Consider the following 17,461-nt stretch of genomic DNA (forward strand, 5'->3'; position numbering starts at 1 on the left):
CTCTGGATTCCTCAATCTGATGATTGATTGGAAACACACAAGATCGTTTTGACTGATGAATATCGTTATTTTTGTTGTATTCTTTTCAATACAGGTCCCAAACATTGAACACGAAAATTGCCGTTAACACCCCCTCCGACCGAGTGGAATCTTGCATATTGTCAACACTTATCTGCCTAGAATGGGAAAAGTGCAAACCTTATAATTATGTTTTAACGTTAAATGTGCCTTTACTCAACTTGTCCGATACCACATGATTTCGACACTGTATTAGTTTGAAAAAAGGCTTCTTTTATTGATACTTTTATTTGTACAGGAGGTTCTGTCCATCGTCTTGACAGGTAATGCAAGTCAGGGCCGTAAATTGCCTTTCCTTCTAGGAAAAAATGGACCCTTTTTAGACAAAAAATGATTTTTTTTTCGTTTTTTTTCCTGTATGCAATGTACCTCCCAAGAATCCACCACTTGTAGTAATTAAATTATTTTGTTACATTTCAATAATTAAGCGCCTAAAAATATTGAATACAGTTGTCTGCTCTATGGTCGGGTTGTTGTCTCTTTGTCACATTCCCCATGTCCATTCTCAATTTTATAATTCAGAGTAAAGTAATATTTTTTTACGCTTTATACTGCTTTTTGACTTCACAAGCCATTTTTACTAAGTTTTAGAGAAACAATTTGCGAACTTTTAAAAAATGAAAAACTCCCTGACATTGCCAGCTTGAGCATTTTTTTGTGATTTTAAGTTACATTTTGTATCTTGCAACATTACCATTTGCCTGTCAAGATTACAAACATGTCATATGCATGCATTTGCATTTGCATGACTTCCAGCTTAAAGTATCAATTTTGATTTCTTAATTTATCTAATTTTACCTAAGATCACCTAAGTACATCCTTAAAGCATTTAGTATCATTATATTAAATCAACGTATCATCGTCCTGACTATAAATGTACTTAACTACTAGTATTTGCTATTTTCACATTTAGAGCAACCATCTAAGTATCAATCAATATTTAGTTTCCTTTATATTAATTAAAGGAAAGTTATGAAGTAAATAATATCACAAAAAAAGACTTCATATCATTTTTGGACAGAGTTTTCGTAGTAATGATAACCCGTAAGAAATGAAAAATTGATCTAACTTCAAGTTAAATTTATGTATACGGAAAAACAAAGTCACTTGGAAAACAGGAAAACACTTATAATATCAACAGAACGAACAAACGGATAATAACTGTTCTTATACCTTATTAAGACGCCGAAGAAGGAAAAATAAATTAAATTACAGGAAAGTGTAAAGTAGTATATGACAATTTCCGGGATACAATATTTTTGTACAATTCTGAAGCATTTCTTGCACAAAAACGGACTACGGTATATAATATACACAGCTGCAAAAGTTCACGTTTTTTTAGGACAAGCAGTTTTACTTTTTCTTCCACATTCAAGCATGATATCTGATCTTATCTATAATATATCGCATATAATTTATGAGATAAATTCATACTAAGATATCTTGTATATAATCTAGTTTTTATAAAGGTCTTCAACACATCGGACAAATTTTGCTCCAAAGGCTGGCTTCAGCAATTAACAAAAAGTTGTACTAATTCAGCGAAAATTCACCTAGAAGACTTTATAACAACTAGCTATACAAAGGATTGCAATAAAGGATTAACCCTTCGATTAAGAGTTTTTTCTTTTAAGTCTCAAAAATCTAAGAAAAACTTTTATAAAAAGTGTAACAATATGAAATTTCAGCAATGGAAAGGTAGTTCAAATAGAGTCTTGCGGAGAAGCAACCGTGACCTCAAATGTTCAATACATGGTTTAACCCCGTTGTCTAGGGTCGAACTCACAACCTTCCCATTACCCGAGGCGAGCACGCTACAATGCATGTAGTAGTATTTGTTTGGATCGGATCATCTGTTTTTATATAAATACAATGTATGCCGAAAAACGTATTCTATTTTTCAATTTATATAATTTCATAAGTCATTAAAGCCGTTTTTATAAAATAAACATCCGTTGCTTTGTAATCTCTAAAACATCTCAAGGATTTGTGTAAAGTTAATAAGTTATTAAATCATATACATTCACGTCTGTTTCATCCGTAAAACATCACGCACTACATGTTAAAATCTGCTTTCTAATAAATTAAAACAGAAAAATAAAATCCCCAAAAACTTGCACGCAAATTAGTTAACTGGTTATTAATTGAAATATTTTTAGTTTATGATTTTTTTAAAACTCTTTATTGGCCGAATTAACAACACAATTTATTTGTGTGTAATTGTTCACACCATTATACTTATACAGACAACGTTTTATAAGCTTGATAAGATGAGTTAAGTGTGTTGTTCCTGTTTGCTGAATCACAAATAGCGGAAGGGGTACTTTTGACATCCCAGTTTAGCTGATTTTGGCTGATGGATGGTCTAGTTTGTTGGCTCTTACTACTCCTGGCTTTCAATGTTGGTAAGTTATCAAACAAAATATTACATTAAAGTAATTTATATTTTTTTAAAAGCATAAAATGCGATCATGTTTATTTTTTTTTTCAACTGAATACGTATATTGCATTTCCTGTTTTGGGTCACAAGGTATGTTAGCATTGTAATGTTATGTCAATCATTACAATATGATTTAACAAATTTTTGAATATGTGAAATCAGCTTAAACATCTTTACTTAATTCCTTCCCTCTTTTTGTTTGATTTTGTCTTTTTTGTTGTTTCACTTTCGAAAATAAAAAATCCATAAAAACTATTGATACTACAAAATATTTGGTTACTGTATATGGATGAATTGTATAAAAAGGCACTAAAAGCCTATTTTAAGTTATCGAAAGATTTTGTATCCTTGCATCCTTCAGTCAAAACAAGCATGCATGTTTTTGATCATACCATCAAACCCACTCCTATTATAAAGATGTGAGATATGGGGTGCCTTTAACCCAATGTCAGCTAAATATAGAAATGAGATTTTTTCATTTGACCATATTTACTCCACATTATCTGAAAAACTTCATACTAAATTCTGTAAATTTATTCTTGGAGCTCCAAATAAAAAAGCACCAACTTTGCAGTATTAACTGAGTTGGGAAGACTACCAATATATTTTACCATGATTGAAGCAATGACTAAATACTATTGCAGACTAGAAAAATCAGACACTAACTTTCCATTGTTATATAATGCATTTATAGAATCAAAGAAATTGTATGAGTCAAAGAAACCATCGTGGTATATGTCATTTGAGGAACTTCTTTCACTGATTAATAATTATCAAATATCCTCAGACAGGGTTAAGCCAATTGACAACAGAAAACTAAGAAATTAGGGGGGGGGGGGGGTCACAAAACTCACTCAGAAGGAAAACTATGAACATATGTTACCTTTAAATCGAATTTTGGTTGTGAAAAATATCTTAATATTGTTAAAAAATTTGAAGATAGACGGAGTCTAACAAGATTTCGCATATCTGCTCACCATTTACTTATAGAGAGAGGTAGATATAGTAATACTCCCCGACACAATAGAATATGTAAGAGATGTTGTAGTAATGAGGTCGAAGATGAAATACATTTTCTTTTCAACTGTGATAGTGTATCGGACCAACGGAAAGACATGATAACAATGATAAATAATTTTAAAAATCTTGACCCTACCCAAAAACTGATATGGTTAATAAATAATGAAGATGAGAATTTATTATCAGAATTATGCATGTTCATTAAGAAATATGAAAAGTTCTAATGGGATTAATCTCCCTCTACTACTTGTAATTTGAACTTTATATTTTCTCTATAGTGAGTTCTAGAGCACCGTCCCTTGATGAATATTGCCCAGTAGCAATGTCAACCCTTGCTCCTGGGCATTAGTCATGAGGAGAATCACAATTGGAGTAATCTCATATCTGTAGCTAGTTCTGAAGGATCTCCCCTTGATGACCTTTGCATTGTTGTAATGCAAAAGTCCCTCACTGCTGTGCACTGGTCATGAGGAGAACTACTGCAGAATAAGATACTATATTTCTGGTTCTATTTTTACTTTTTTTTTGTTTCCCTATTAATAATTAACTTTATACCAAATTCTTTTAATATTAAATCGGCCTCATTACACTCAATGCCTCTTATCATAATTATATCCTACATTGCTCATATTATCACTTTATTACTTTGTGTATTACCAGAGACATATATACGTATATATGTCTCTGGTATTACGTATTGTGTATTTCACTAATGTTTTATATAATCATTGTATTATGATGTTTTTGTATCTTGCCCGACAAGGGCCCATGATTGGTATAATAAAATAATGTCTAATGTCTATAGATGATATAGTTTACAGACTGAATCATAGATTTCAATCCGAATTAAAACCCCCCTGACTGAAAATCAGCGACCAAACTAAATAATTTAAAGGATGACAAAAAAAATCTATGCATGCTATCTTCAGCCATACAGAGTTATACTCTTCATATTATTTTATTGTGGAATCACAAGAACAATAAAGTGTAACAGCCAATCTCATGGAAATGATGAAAATTTCGATCTTGTACAATAACCTTGAGCATACTATACAGGGATCCATGCATAAAATTCAATAAAATATAGTTGAAATATTTAGTAATGTTTAAACTACATATAAAAAGACTGATTACAAACCTAAAAGTACAAGACATCATGCCTATACAGAAATACTAATATATTAGGCTGGTGATACCCTGATATAGTAATAACATTAACGGTACCAGTTTGAATGTTCCATGATCTAATATAAATGTTTAAGTTGTTTTCCACGGAGTTTGAAATATCTACATTTAGTGTTTTGTTCTATTCGAGAAAATTAGTGGCAAAGCATCATGAACATAATACCCTAAAAATCACTCTGATGATTTAAACAATTACCTAGAAATGGCACCATCAAAATAATTGATTTATACGAATATTTACTCCATATGATATGGAGGTGTATTTCAAAAGACAGTCGCCATCACCTTCTTGAGACATTTTTACACCAGGTATACATGGTGTAATTGTAATGAGTATTTTAAACGAAAACATTTTGCAATGTAATCACATGTTAATCAAATGTAATAAGTAATCATTCAATTTCTGATTACATGTAAACGTAATTTGATCGATTACAACTGTAAAAACAGGTGTATTCATGATTTGTTTTACAAGTGCGAGGTTTGGCTTGCCACAAAACTAGGTTCAACCTTCGATTTTTTCTTAAAATGTCCTGTACCAAGTCCGGAAAATGGCAGATGTTATCTTATAGCTCGTTTATGTGTGTGTTACATTGTCGTTTGTTTTTTTGTTGCACTTTCGTGTTTCTGTTCTTTCGTTGTTTTTCTCTAATAGTTGATGTGTTTCCCTCGGTTTTAGTTCCCCGATTTGTTTTCTCTCTACCGATTTATGACGTTCGAACAGCGGTATACTACTGTTGCCTTTATTTATATTAAATTCATATGATATTTTGCTGATATAAATTTTGTATATGGACATAGACATTAAGAACTGTACACCTCTTCTAGTTTACTTGTTCTTTAATTCGTACCTTTTCGTTCGTATTATGAAGACTTCTTGGAGCTCAAGAAGAGTATGTCCTCTCATCGAATAATTCAAAGGTTGGTTACTCAGTAATACTTAAAGCTAAACTGTAAAGCAAGAGATGTTTCAGATATCCTCATTAGGAATTTCCCATTTCTAGGTATTACTATGCGTATCTATCATACTAATTAAAACGGATAGCTTTTTCTGTGTTCTCTGTCGTCCAGATACAAAAAATCAATATGGACGTTGGTGTGTCGCTTCTCCGTCTTCAAGATCAAATCAATTAATATGGGTTTTGTTGTGTCGCTTCTGGAGACCTTCGGAGCCGTCTTCCAAATAAAATCAATGGATTGATACATGGTTTTTTTCCTAAATTTTTTTTGCTTGATTAAGGTATGAAATGTTATGATTCTAAATCCTATTATTTGTTCATTTGCAATTACAATCATCCACCAGAGACCAATTTCCTAGTAACTAAACAACTTTAGGTAAATGTATATCCATCAACAATGAACAAAATTAATTTTTTATCGTATAGTAAGATTAAGCTTTAAACCACGAATGGTGCTTAAACAATTGAAAAAAACCCAAGCATGTCAGTTACCAACGACTAACACTGATTTACAGAAATTCTTGACTTGGGATACATGTAGGTAAACATAAAGAATAAAAGCGGCGCACTAAACCCTTCCCTTACGTTGGACACTGGTGCTACATCATAAAAAGTATATAAGACCAAATTGTAAAAGAATGTTGAAAAGTTCTTGACTTGTCAGATTGATACGAAGCCTCAAAAACAACGGACATAAGGACAATAGTTGACAAGCAGAATTAAGATCGAGTAGTGCCGCAATCACTGCCAGCTAGATCAAAACCAATTACTGATACAATAGACAACACAATAGACAATACTTGATTATCAATAAACATTTCTTTTCCAGACTAAAAACTAGCAATTAGTACGTGACATTCAGCGAATAATCTGAGAAATCATGACCTTGTGCAGTGTCCAAAATCTAGAATTGACAGGAAGGGGGGCATATGTGTTTTAACAGTTTCTATTCAGGTTTAAATTTACCAAAACAAACGATTAATGTGAATACAGAAAAAAATCTGCCTTTTCAAAAACAATTTTCTTTTTAAAACATCGTTATTTAAACAACGATGCGGAAATAAAGACTTAAAGTTAATATGACATCTATAAGCCGGTCCTTATTAATACCAGTTTAACCTTTGCTACACAAAAGTAGGAAAATCCATCTTACACACCATTAATTATTACTTTGCACACATGGTAATATGTAAAAAAAAAAGTATAATTATCTTGGTTATATAACATTCCAAGCTATTCTTTTTTCGGCATAGTTGTGGCCAAAATTAAAATGATTAACTGAATTGTACAGATATCCTTGTCACAGTCCACCCAATCTTACTTTTCTGTGTAAGGTACAGGCATCTTGGTGATGGCGTTTCTTTCAGATTAACGGATAGTATATGTATATGTAAGCTCTCACTCGAGCTGACAGTGCACATGATGCGAAATAAAGTTAATAGGTCTGGAAATCATGTCTTTCCCCTTTATTCTGGGTTGGAAACCTCATTTTAGAAATGACTGGATCTTTATATATAGTTTTTTTTTTTTGCATTTCAGTTTGTTTTAAAACTGTTTTTGCCAAAATTGAGGTGTTTGTTCACCTGTTAACGGACCCCTATTGTCCCCCCCCTATATATTTTGGAAAAGATTATATATCTCTGTATAGATGTACTGATTTTATGGATCACAAAAATTTAAATGAAAAAAATAAAAAAAAAATAGAAATAGTTTCCCGCGGTTTTCTTGATTTCAAGCTATTCGGAAACCATCAGTATCTTTCCAACAACTGATTGGAAGAGGCTGAGGCTGAAGAGAACCGATTATTCATATTTAATTTTGTGAGGTGAGCTATAAATAACCGACAAGAGTCAAGAGATGACAAGAGGCATATACATACATTTGCTCCGGAAGATAATTTCTCGACTAATGATCGACTGAAGTGGTTGTATTTATCAGTAATCACTTTGTTTGTGAATCTCATAGATCTCATGATAAGTCAAAATATTTATGAAGTCTTGAAAGGCTATAATTACAATAAAGGCCTCAAAGCAAACACATAAAATATCCTTATATTTGAATATGGGGGTCAGACACGGCCATTTGTACTTTTCCCGTTTGTGGTGTTCTTAATTAACGAGGGTTGTAAACAGTAATGGGGTACCTTCATGACAAATAGCGGTAAAAATTCTTGCCAAATGAGGATAAGGTTTATGAGGCCCCTCATGGGGGGTCCTAGTAATCACATAATCACCATTTTTTTGCCAATATAATCACATAATCATTAAATATTTGCTTATCTTTAGTAATCAAATAATCATAAACTAAAAATACAGTCCTAGGTAATCAAATAATCATGAAATATTTGGCTTAATAATCAAATAATCATTAAAAAAACGGCCAAGTAATCACATAATCAAAAACCCCATGAGGGCCCTCGTTTATGACCCCTTCTGTAGCCATTTTTGTACGAATTTTTCAAACTTCAATTGTCACCAAAACTACAGATAGAAAGGAATAATAGAGATATGCCATTTAGTACATATACCAAGGGGGGACTTGATGGAAAGCATAATTATTTACTGTTTCGTTGCATTTACTAGAAAAATAGTACTTTGTGGCAAATAAACCAAGATTTTTATAGAAAATCCACAGCCTTTAATACAGAGAATTTTGTTATAAAATTTTAAGCATAGATTTATAACTTGCTTTTCTATGATGTGCTAGTGTTTATTTTCTACAAAAAGTTCTAACCAACCTGTAAATACCTTGTGCTGAGTCACTAAGGTCGAGCGCACCCTGAAAGGTGTACTTGATTTGGTCCATATTTTTATTTGTTTTAACCAATAACTACATTAAAATACTTGTTTTAAGGAAATCAATGCTAGCACTGCATGCAATAATCCTATATCTATCAGTCATCAAATTGCCAAATATAAGAATACAAGGACAAAGGGTGTGGATTTTCTATAAAATTTCCATATGTTCAGCATTGAATCAACACAAGGGTACATAATCCTTAATGCAGGTTCACGCTAAAACGCAGTTTAACGCTATTTTTTTATGCATGACGATAAAAGGTACACTTTCTTTTAGACGATAAAAGAATTGACGAATCAAGTTAATTTTTTTAATAATTATTTCTGACCTCTGACGAATCATGATAAGGATATTTTGACAAAACACTTTAAAATTTTAACCAATTTGACTCTAACGGTAGCGGAAATTGACTGTTTGACACCAGACGGTGAAAGGCATTACTACCCTCATTAATTTTAACTCAAAATTGAGAAATTGAGAAATTGGCAAATTAAAAAAGTGAAATCGAGAAATTAGAAAATCAAGAAACCGGGAAATCCAGAAATCCAGAAATTGAGAAATCTGGGAATGGTGAAAGAGAAATCAAGAAAGTAATAAAAACACAAAAACAAAAACACAAAGATTTTGCTATTTCTCTTTTTTGCTTTCTAGCTAGGGCAAAAGTAAATGAACTTCATGAAATAAGAAATCAAGGGGAGGGTGAAATGCAAATACACTACAAATCAATAGCCTGTCAAGACATCCTAATTATTCCGACCAAGGATATGTAATCTTACTATATAAATCCTTGTTTGGACTAAGTTAATATTTTCAATTAGTTTAATTCAGTAGAAAAATATAAATATTGTTAGATATTTTCTGAGCAGTCTGGGTCCTAGGGTTTAATTTTGGATTTTATTGGATAAAGCACATGTATATATAATGCAACAAAAGTTTTGAATAATAATATTTAACCTTTAAACCCATGGGTTGCTTTTTATGCAGTTAAGCTGCATTATGCGAACACCCTAGATTTGTGTTCTACCCAATAAATGCTGAAATACTTGCCATTGTTATTATCTAGCTCACTGTTATATATAACTAATTTAACACTTTTTTAATAGAATTAATTCTGGATTACAAAAAATATGACCAGAAACAAACTTAAATGATCGTGGAATCACCCAAAAGTTTTGAAGTTTCACTTAGGAAGTAAAAAATCCAGACAGGTGACAAAATACATCTATGAATGGTAAATGAATATGAACACTAGAATTGAAAATCAAAAGATTCATATGTAAAAAAAAAAAAAAAAAAAGCAGAAAATATTTTATACAGAAACTCAAAATTAATTAATGTCAAAATCCAATACAATGTGACAGCTGGGAACAGTTTATCTAACAATATAAATTTCTTAATCAGTGATAAATGTTGATAATACATGCAAGATGCTTTTAAAGTGTAAACATATTTTTTTCTCAATTTTGAAGGGTCAGTTAAAGTAGCTGGAAGTTTCTTACTTTATTTTCATAAATAATACAACTATATTATATAATACCTGAATGTAAGCAAATCATATGATATATAGGTGGCATCCTTTGGGCCACTCTACCCCCTCCTGTTTGATAACTTTGAAACGGATGAGATCCCCACCTCTCAACCAAATACATTCATGTATGGGACTATATATATAACAAATCAAATGAAATATAGGGGGAGTCCCTGGGATCAACCTACCCCTTCCTGATTGGGAACTTTGAAACGATCGAGATCCCCACCCCTAAACCATATTATATTCAAGTATAGGACAATATAACAAATCAAATGAAATATAGGGGGAGTCCCTGTGTTCACCCTATCCCTTCCTGTTTGATAACTTAGAAACGGATGAAATCCCAACCCCTACTAAATCATACATACTCATGTATGGGACAATATAACTAATCAAATGAAATATAGGGGGAGTCCCTGTGGTCACCCCTTCCCGCATGTTTTAGAACTTGGAAACAGTTGAGATCCCCACCCCTAAATAATATATATATTCATGTATGGGTCAATATAACTAATTAAATAAAATATAGGAGGGGAGTCCCTGGGGTAACCCTACCCCCTCCTATTTCAGAACTTTGAAACCGATGAGATCCCCACCCCTAAACCATATATATTCATGTATGGGACAATATAACAAATCATTTACATTTACTATGGGCAGGTCAGTCAGACCTCACCTTTCCCGTACGAAATTTATAGCAGGATTCCTCCAGGAATGTAGGAAGAAGTAGCAGGAATCCTGTAGGAATATTCGTTTTCCTGCTACATCTTAGGCGTACTAGGAATATGAAGATTTTTCTACCAGGAATATTCAATTTTCCTGTCAAAATATTCCTGCTACTTAGTAGGAATTTGATGGTGTAGCACGGAATTTTATAATCCTGGTAGGAATCTCAACTTAGATTTTTTTTTGTAACAGGAAAGATGGACTTAGAAAATTTCTTCTAGCAGGAAAACTTTCTGCTAGCAGGAATACCAATCTTAGACATTTCTGCTAGAAGGAAAACCAATCTTAGAATTTTTTTCAAGCAGGAATTTTACTGGCAGGATTTTATACCAGGAATACTGTACTTCGAAATTTTATGCACCCAGGAATATTTAACTATATCCCTGTAGTAGTGAACATTTGTCTGATTTGTGTCTCATAACTTTTGTACTATAAAACACAGTCGAGATCCCCACCCTTAAACCATATATTCAAGTATGGGACAATATGATAAATGAAAGATGTGGTATGATTGCTAATAAGACAAATGTCCACAAGAGACCAAAATGACAAAGACATTAACAACTATAGGTCACTTTAACCATACATACTCATGTATGGGACTATATAACTGTAACGGGAGTGGAAGTTTCCACTGGCTTCGTTTTCCCGTTGTCCACCCAAGTTCTGGGATATTAAATAAAGTACGTAAAACTACGTAAATATAAACAAGATGTTTATTTTAAAGACATATAAATGGTTGAACATAAGTTTACATAAATAAATATACGGTGGTGGCTAGTCTACTTGTATAAATAAAGGTTCCATATTCCCAAGCCAAAGTATGAGCGTCTGCTCATTTCAAATCCTTAGTGTAGACTGCCCCGAACCCGGTGAGTGACATCATACTTATAGTTCCTATGGACAACGACCCCGTGCCAGAACAGGAAGTCCCGACAAGGATTTTTTCATGGCCGAACTCGGAAGAAAGAGTTACGGAACTATAAGTCATACTAAAGTTAACCAATTTCCCCAAATAAATAGAATGAACAACTAAAACAAAATGACCACCATTACATAACAAATCAAATGAAATATTGGGGGAGTCCCTGTGGTCACCCTATCCCCTCCTGTTTGATAACTTGGAAACAGTTGAGATCCCCAACCCTAAACAATATACATGTATGGGTCAATATAACTAGTTAAATTAAATATAGGAGGGGAGTCCCTGGGGTCACCCTACCCCTTCCTGCAGGCCTCTACAATAACTTTTTTTTCAACTTGTCCAGTAGGACAAGTACATATCAAAACTTACTTGTCGGAATGAAATTGTTACTTGTCCAAATTTTTTTTATTTTAAATAACCTTTTTACATCTTAAGTTGATTAAAGGAACAAAATGAATTTAAACAATAGAACAGAATTTGATGTTTTTCTTTTGAAATACTTTTCAAAAATATGAGTCAAGTACAACTGAATTTAATCATGTCACAGGACTTAGATCTAGTTTTCATCAATTTTAGTCTCATCAGATTCTGCACATGAGGCACCATCTGATAGGCTTGTATACTCATTTGACATTTGTATCCTATTTTTTTTAAGTTGAAAAAAGTTTATTCAAATACAATCAATAAAAAGAAGAATTGTGGAATAAAAATAAAATAAATATTATACTTGATAATACATCTTATACGGCAATTTACATGGCATAGTGTTGAGAATATGTAGCTTCATTTCGTGTTTTTAAGTCCTGAAGCCATCTTATTAATTGTCCAGTTGGCCTCCGAATACTTCTGATGACCATATAAGTTATATAAACATAAATAAAGATATAAATAGAAAAGTGAACTCGTGTAATTGCATTTTGCCATGTCTGTTTAATTTTATATTATAGATTAAAAATATATGTTAATCATCGTTTTTACTTGTATAAGAATGAGTTTTTGTGGATCGAATTAGTCAGTTAAATGATTTACCTTCATTTCACTTTCAACATTGACATTCTTTTCCTTTAAACAATTATACACACACAATTCATGTGTTATTCATCACTCGCTAAGGGTTTAGATTGAAGTTCACATGAATACGGATTTAATGAGGTTGAATTATTCACTTACAAGTGAATAATACATTTATCAATGTTTCTTTACTTATTTTGACAAAATTAACCCGTACTGGCTGCTAAAAGCGAATTATTTTTTCACTATTTCACTTTTATTAATGATTGAACAAAAAATATTATATTTTTGATTTTTTATATATATAGTATATTGACCATCCACAAGACTGGTCAAATAGTTCAACACTTACAATTTGAAAAATAGTGAAAACATTGTATACTTATAAGTGAGGTTTTATAAATGCCTTTTAATATTTAAGTTTTCTACTATGATTAGAAATATACCGTAGTTATAATTTTATAACATTATTTTATAGAAAAATAAAGATTGAGCATTGAACTGTTTAAAACCATTATAATTTGTGAATTGACTTTGTTTGTTTTCAGATTGCCAGGAGGAAACTCCTGACCCTGAGCTTCACCCATTAGATGGATGGTATAATAATCTTATCAACCCAGACTGGGGTGCCGTTGGTTAGTATTTTGACTGTAATATAAATGGTACATAACAATTATATTAATTAACACAGACACTGGGGTGCCGTTGGTTAGTATTTTGTATCAGTATAGGCAGATGAAGGAGGAGGGAACCCAGGTTGCCCTTGTCCCACTCATGGAGCTATAAACATGGTTAATGCATAGACTTTAACAAGTTCCCCTTTAAACATTGCGTAGATTAGGGGCTCTGGCACTTTTTTTGAAAATCCTGGATTTATATCAGGTCAAGTATGGGTTCTGACCTGATTTCTATCACAAGTATTGAGATTTTTTTTAATTTTTTTTCAGAAATTAAAAGATTCACAATAGGTAAATTTATCAGTATTACACATGCCATGTTAAGGTATACATTACTTTTATAGATACTCATCTGTTACGGAAAAGTAAAGTTGGTTATGCTGATGGAGTATATCATATGGCCGGACCCATGAGGCCGAATCCTTTTGATATCAGTAGTGCCGCACTTAGAGGACCGATGGGACTTGGATCACCAAGAGGGAGGAATGCTATGATTACTTATTTTGGTAAGATCATTATGAGGATTATATTAGCATATTAATTTAAATGCAGGTTAGATTTAATATTCATTTATACCAAATACAAAATTATTAGTTTGTTAAAAAATGAAGGACTTGCTTTATCATGTTATAAGTACATGTAATTAGTACATAATAGCTTTTTTTTATGCCCCATTTATGGGCATTATGTTTTCTGGTCTGTGCGTCCCTCTGTCTGTTCGTTCGTCCATCTGTCCATCTGTTTGTCTGTCTGTCCCATTTCAGGTTAAAGTTTTGGTTAAAGTTTTTGATTGAGGTAGTTTTTGATGAAGTTGAAGTCCGATCAACTTGAAACTTAGTAAACATGTTCCCTATGATATGATCTTTCTAATTTTAATGCCAAATCAGAGATTTTATCCCATTTTCACGGTCCACTGAACATAGAAAATGATTATGCGGATGGGGTATCTGTGTACCGTACTTGGGACACATTCTTGTTGTAGCCTATGTTATTAATGTTATTCCAGGAGAATTTTAAATTACATGATTCTTACATGATTGAAAAATATAGTAGAAACACATTTGATTCCCCAAAGAATATATGTAATAGGATATGTCTTGTATAGATCACGCAGCAACCTAACATAAGAAATAACTGAAAATACTTGAAAGACATGTGAATTTAAACAGTCAAACTGCAGTCTTTAATTAACAATAGGTCCATGTCTTTACAGTAAAGCTCTAAATCTTCTTAGCCAACAAAAGTTGTTAAACTGTACTCTTTTTTCGTGTTATTTCTCTAATATTTGATTTACCTCGGAAGGTCATTATATCATAGTCATAATTGTCATCACTTAATGTACAGTTATCTGATCAGGGCCATTCCAGAATAAAATATTTTGTGAACAGGAACATCAGTGCTGTGTATCATACAGTATACAAGGTGCCGTGGTGATGATTTGCTGTGTTAATAGGATGAAGTATTTATGTTATACCACTCAAACAATGTAGTGGTGTCACATTCCCTGTATAATGGATACAGTAGGGCTTTTTCTGTCATTTAATAATTATATATATATAAGTGATAAGATCACAGCGTTATTCCCAACTGAAAAAAGGGATCTTATTCTCTTAATGTTCCCCAAAAAAACCCAACTGAAAACAAGATCTATAAATCTGGTGAGTTCCAACTTGTATTCAATACTTCTGTCTTGAGAAGTGTACTTGATGAAAATAAGGAGATGTAGTATGATTGTTTTCTAAAAGCTTTATCATGAAACAGTTGTTTGGTCACTATATTTTAGGTCAGCAGGTTGTAGAAGAAATCATGGATTCTCAGAGACCTGGCTGTCCTAGAGAATTTGAAAATATTGATGTACCTAAGGGTCATGACCTCTTTGATACAGAGGGTAAAGGCAATGTCCAGTTACCATTTATACGGTCCCGATATGACTTCAGAACAGGACAATCACCTAATAACCCTAGACAACAGGTATACTTAATAAGTATAATAATGGACATCTTCAGTTATGCCCATTTAAAAGAAATATTTTCTGATGGTTAAGATTTAACTGCTTAAGTTCAAGATGTATACTTTAATATTTTATCAACAGTATAAAGTTCATTCAAGCAATAATTGGCTTTGATTTGTTTCTGATTACCAAATGTCAGTTAAATTGTTCCAATTCTCAGGAGGATTATGCACTTATGGAATGTTGGATACATATGGAACACAAGAATCTAGGAAAAATAGGTAAAAAGTGTGAAAAAAAGACCAAAAAGTTTGATTTTGGAAATGAGAACTTCTGTCTCACTCCTTTAATTATTTTAAACAATTTCCTGCTGGAAAAAAGATAACTTCAAATTCAAATTCAAATAGACATAATAATGTTCAAAGTTTTTTATGTACCAGTTTGCAAGTCATTTTTTGAAGTGACATATTTTTATTTTGATGAAACTAACTTGATAATGATGTTTACAGATATCTGAAATAACACCATTTATTGATGGTCAGCTAATGTATGGACCAGCAAAAGCGTGGACAGATGCTATACGGGAATTCCGTGGAGGACGACTGAAAGCGTTAGATGATAAACCACATCCTATAAGCATGAGTCTACCTGATAGAAATAACATCAGACTACCATATGCCAATCCACCCAATCCTAGAGAAACAACAAGAGAAACGAGACTCAGAGGGGTTAATAGATTTTGGAGTAAGTGTCATTCAGACCAGTTTTCATGAATGTAGATGTACTTCTCATTATATTTTTATGTACTACAAATTTAGAAATTTGGTAAGATTTTGGGTTAAGTAAGGTAGGAGTACTGTGGAATCATTATAATTTTGGAATAGCAATATTCATTGATATGGTGGGTATAGGTCAACATGCATTGCAAGTATTCAAGTAAGAAGGTTTGTATGCAGACTTTAGGAAAAAACATGCAATCAAATATCCATGAAAATACAGTTTTTCTTTAATCCATGAAAATAGGTTTCAACAAAAATAAATGAATTTAAAGTAATGAATATGTATTAAACATTTGCCATGAAATTTTTAGCAAATAACAAGCTTTTAATTGTTCCTGCAGATGAAATAAGACACCATTTTACCATAATATATGTAAGTAACTCATCTTGATCACGTATGATATTATAACTGACAGAGGATTTATTTATAATCTTTCAGGACTTGGTAATCCCAGAGGTTTTGAAAACCCCTTTTTGCTGTCATTTGGAGTACTTTGGTTCAGATTACACAACTACTATGCCAACGAGACTGCCACCAGCAAAGGGTGGACATCAGATGAAGATTTATTTAAATTTGATGAGAGAATATTTAATCAAGCTAGGAAGATGGTTGTTGGTATTTATCAGGTATAGACATTTTGATTACTGTTTTGTTTACAGTAAAGCAACTTTAGTTATTTTGTACGAATACTTTATTTTGCGTTTACTTTTGCCTATATGCTAGCCTTTTGGCGTCTTTTAAATTGACTAGTGTAGATGAATAAGAAAAAAATACAAGTTTTGCATATTTTTTACCATTTTTATTCACGTTATTTTTCAACTTGTGAAAGTCACAAAATAAATTGCTCATAAAAATTAGTTTACAGTATTGTTACATGGTATTTACCTAGACGTATCTTTTTGAACAAATTTGTCCATTTTGTTATAGTAGGTTTTGCCCATGATGATTTCGTGGTGATTTTTTTACTTCGGTATATTATTTTGAAATCTTCAAATTTAAAAACAGTTAACAGGAAAATTTTGCACTTTGAAAGAACAAAAAACTGCTTGATATAACAATGTGTTATTTTGATATTTTTAATTTAAAAGGACGACTTAGCCTTCCTTCTGCCATGGGGCCACAGTGGCTGAGTGGTCTAACTAGTTACTACTGTGATCACTATAATCAGTCAACACTGAGGTTGAGAGTTCCAACCCCCCTCTTGCGCCTGCACTTGTCCCCAATCTTAATTGACTAAGATTGTCAGTTTTCCTATCAGAGGTAGTGGTTTTCACCAAGCACTCGGGCTTCCTCCAACAATAAAAACTGGCCACCTTGAAAAGCGGTGCTTAAAAGTGGTGTAAGACAATAACAATCAAAACCAAGGAGTAAACAAGGAC

The 17,461-nt window shown here is 32.3% G+C and overlaps 1 protein-coding gene across 1 annotated transcript in view; it reads left to right on the forward strand.

Moving 5' to 3' along the window:
- The first annotated feature begins 2,346 nt into the window (after positions 1-2,346).
- LOC143071611 (dual oxidase 2-like) overlaps positions 2,347-17,461 on the forward strand; it is a 49,805-nt gene continuing 34,690 nt past the window's right edge. Inside the window, exons 1-6 of the mRNA XM_076246028.1 lie at positions 2,347-2,483; positions 13,223-13,309; positions 13,696-13,857; positions 15,135-15,322; positions 15,812-16,046; positions 16,521-16,708. Coding sequence (XP_076102143.1) covers positions 2,435-2,483; positions 13,223-13,309; positions 13,696-13,857; positions 15,135-15,322; positions 15,812-16,046; positions 16,521-16,708 — 909 coding nt within the window. The 5' untranslated portion in view covers positions 2,347-2,434. The remainder of the gene's footprint in view (positions 2,484-13,222; positions 13,310-13,695; positions 13,858-15,134; positions 15,323-15,811; positions 16,047-16,520; positions 16,709-17,461) is intronic.

This window comes from Mytilus galloprovincialis, chromosome 4 (genome assembly GCF_965363235.1).
Source record: "Mytilus galloprovincialis chromosome 4, xbMytGall1.hap1.1, whole genome shotgun sequence".
Classification (NCBI taxonomy): domain Eukaryota; kingdom Metazoa; phylum Mollusca; class Bivalvia; order Mytilida; family Mytilidae; genus Mytilus; species Mytilus galloprovincialis.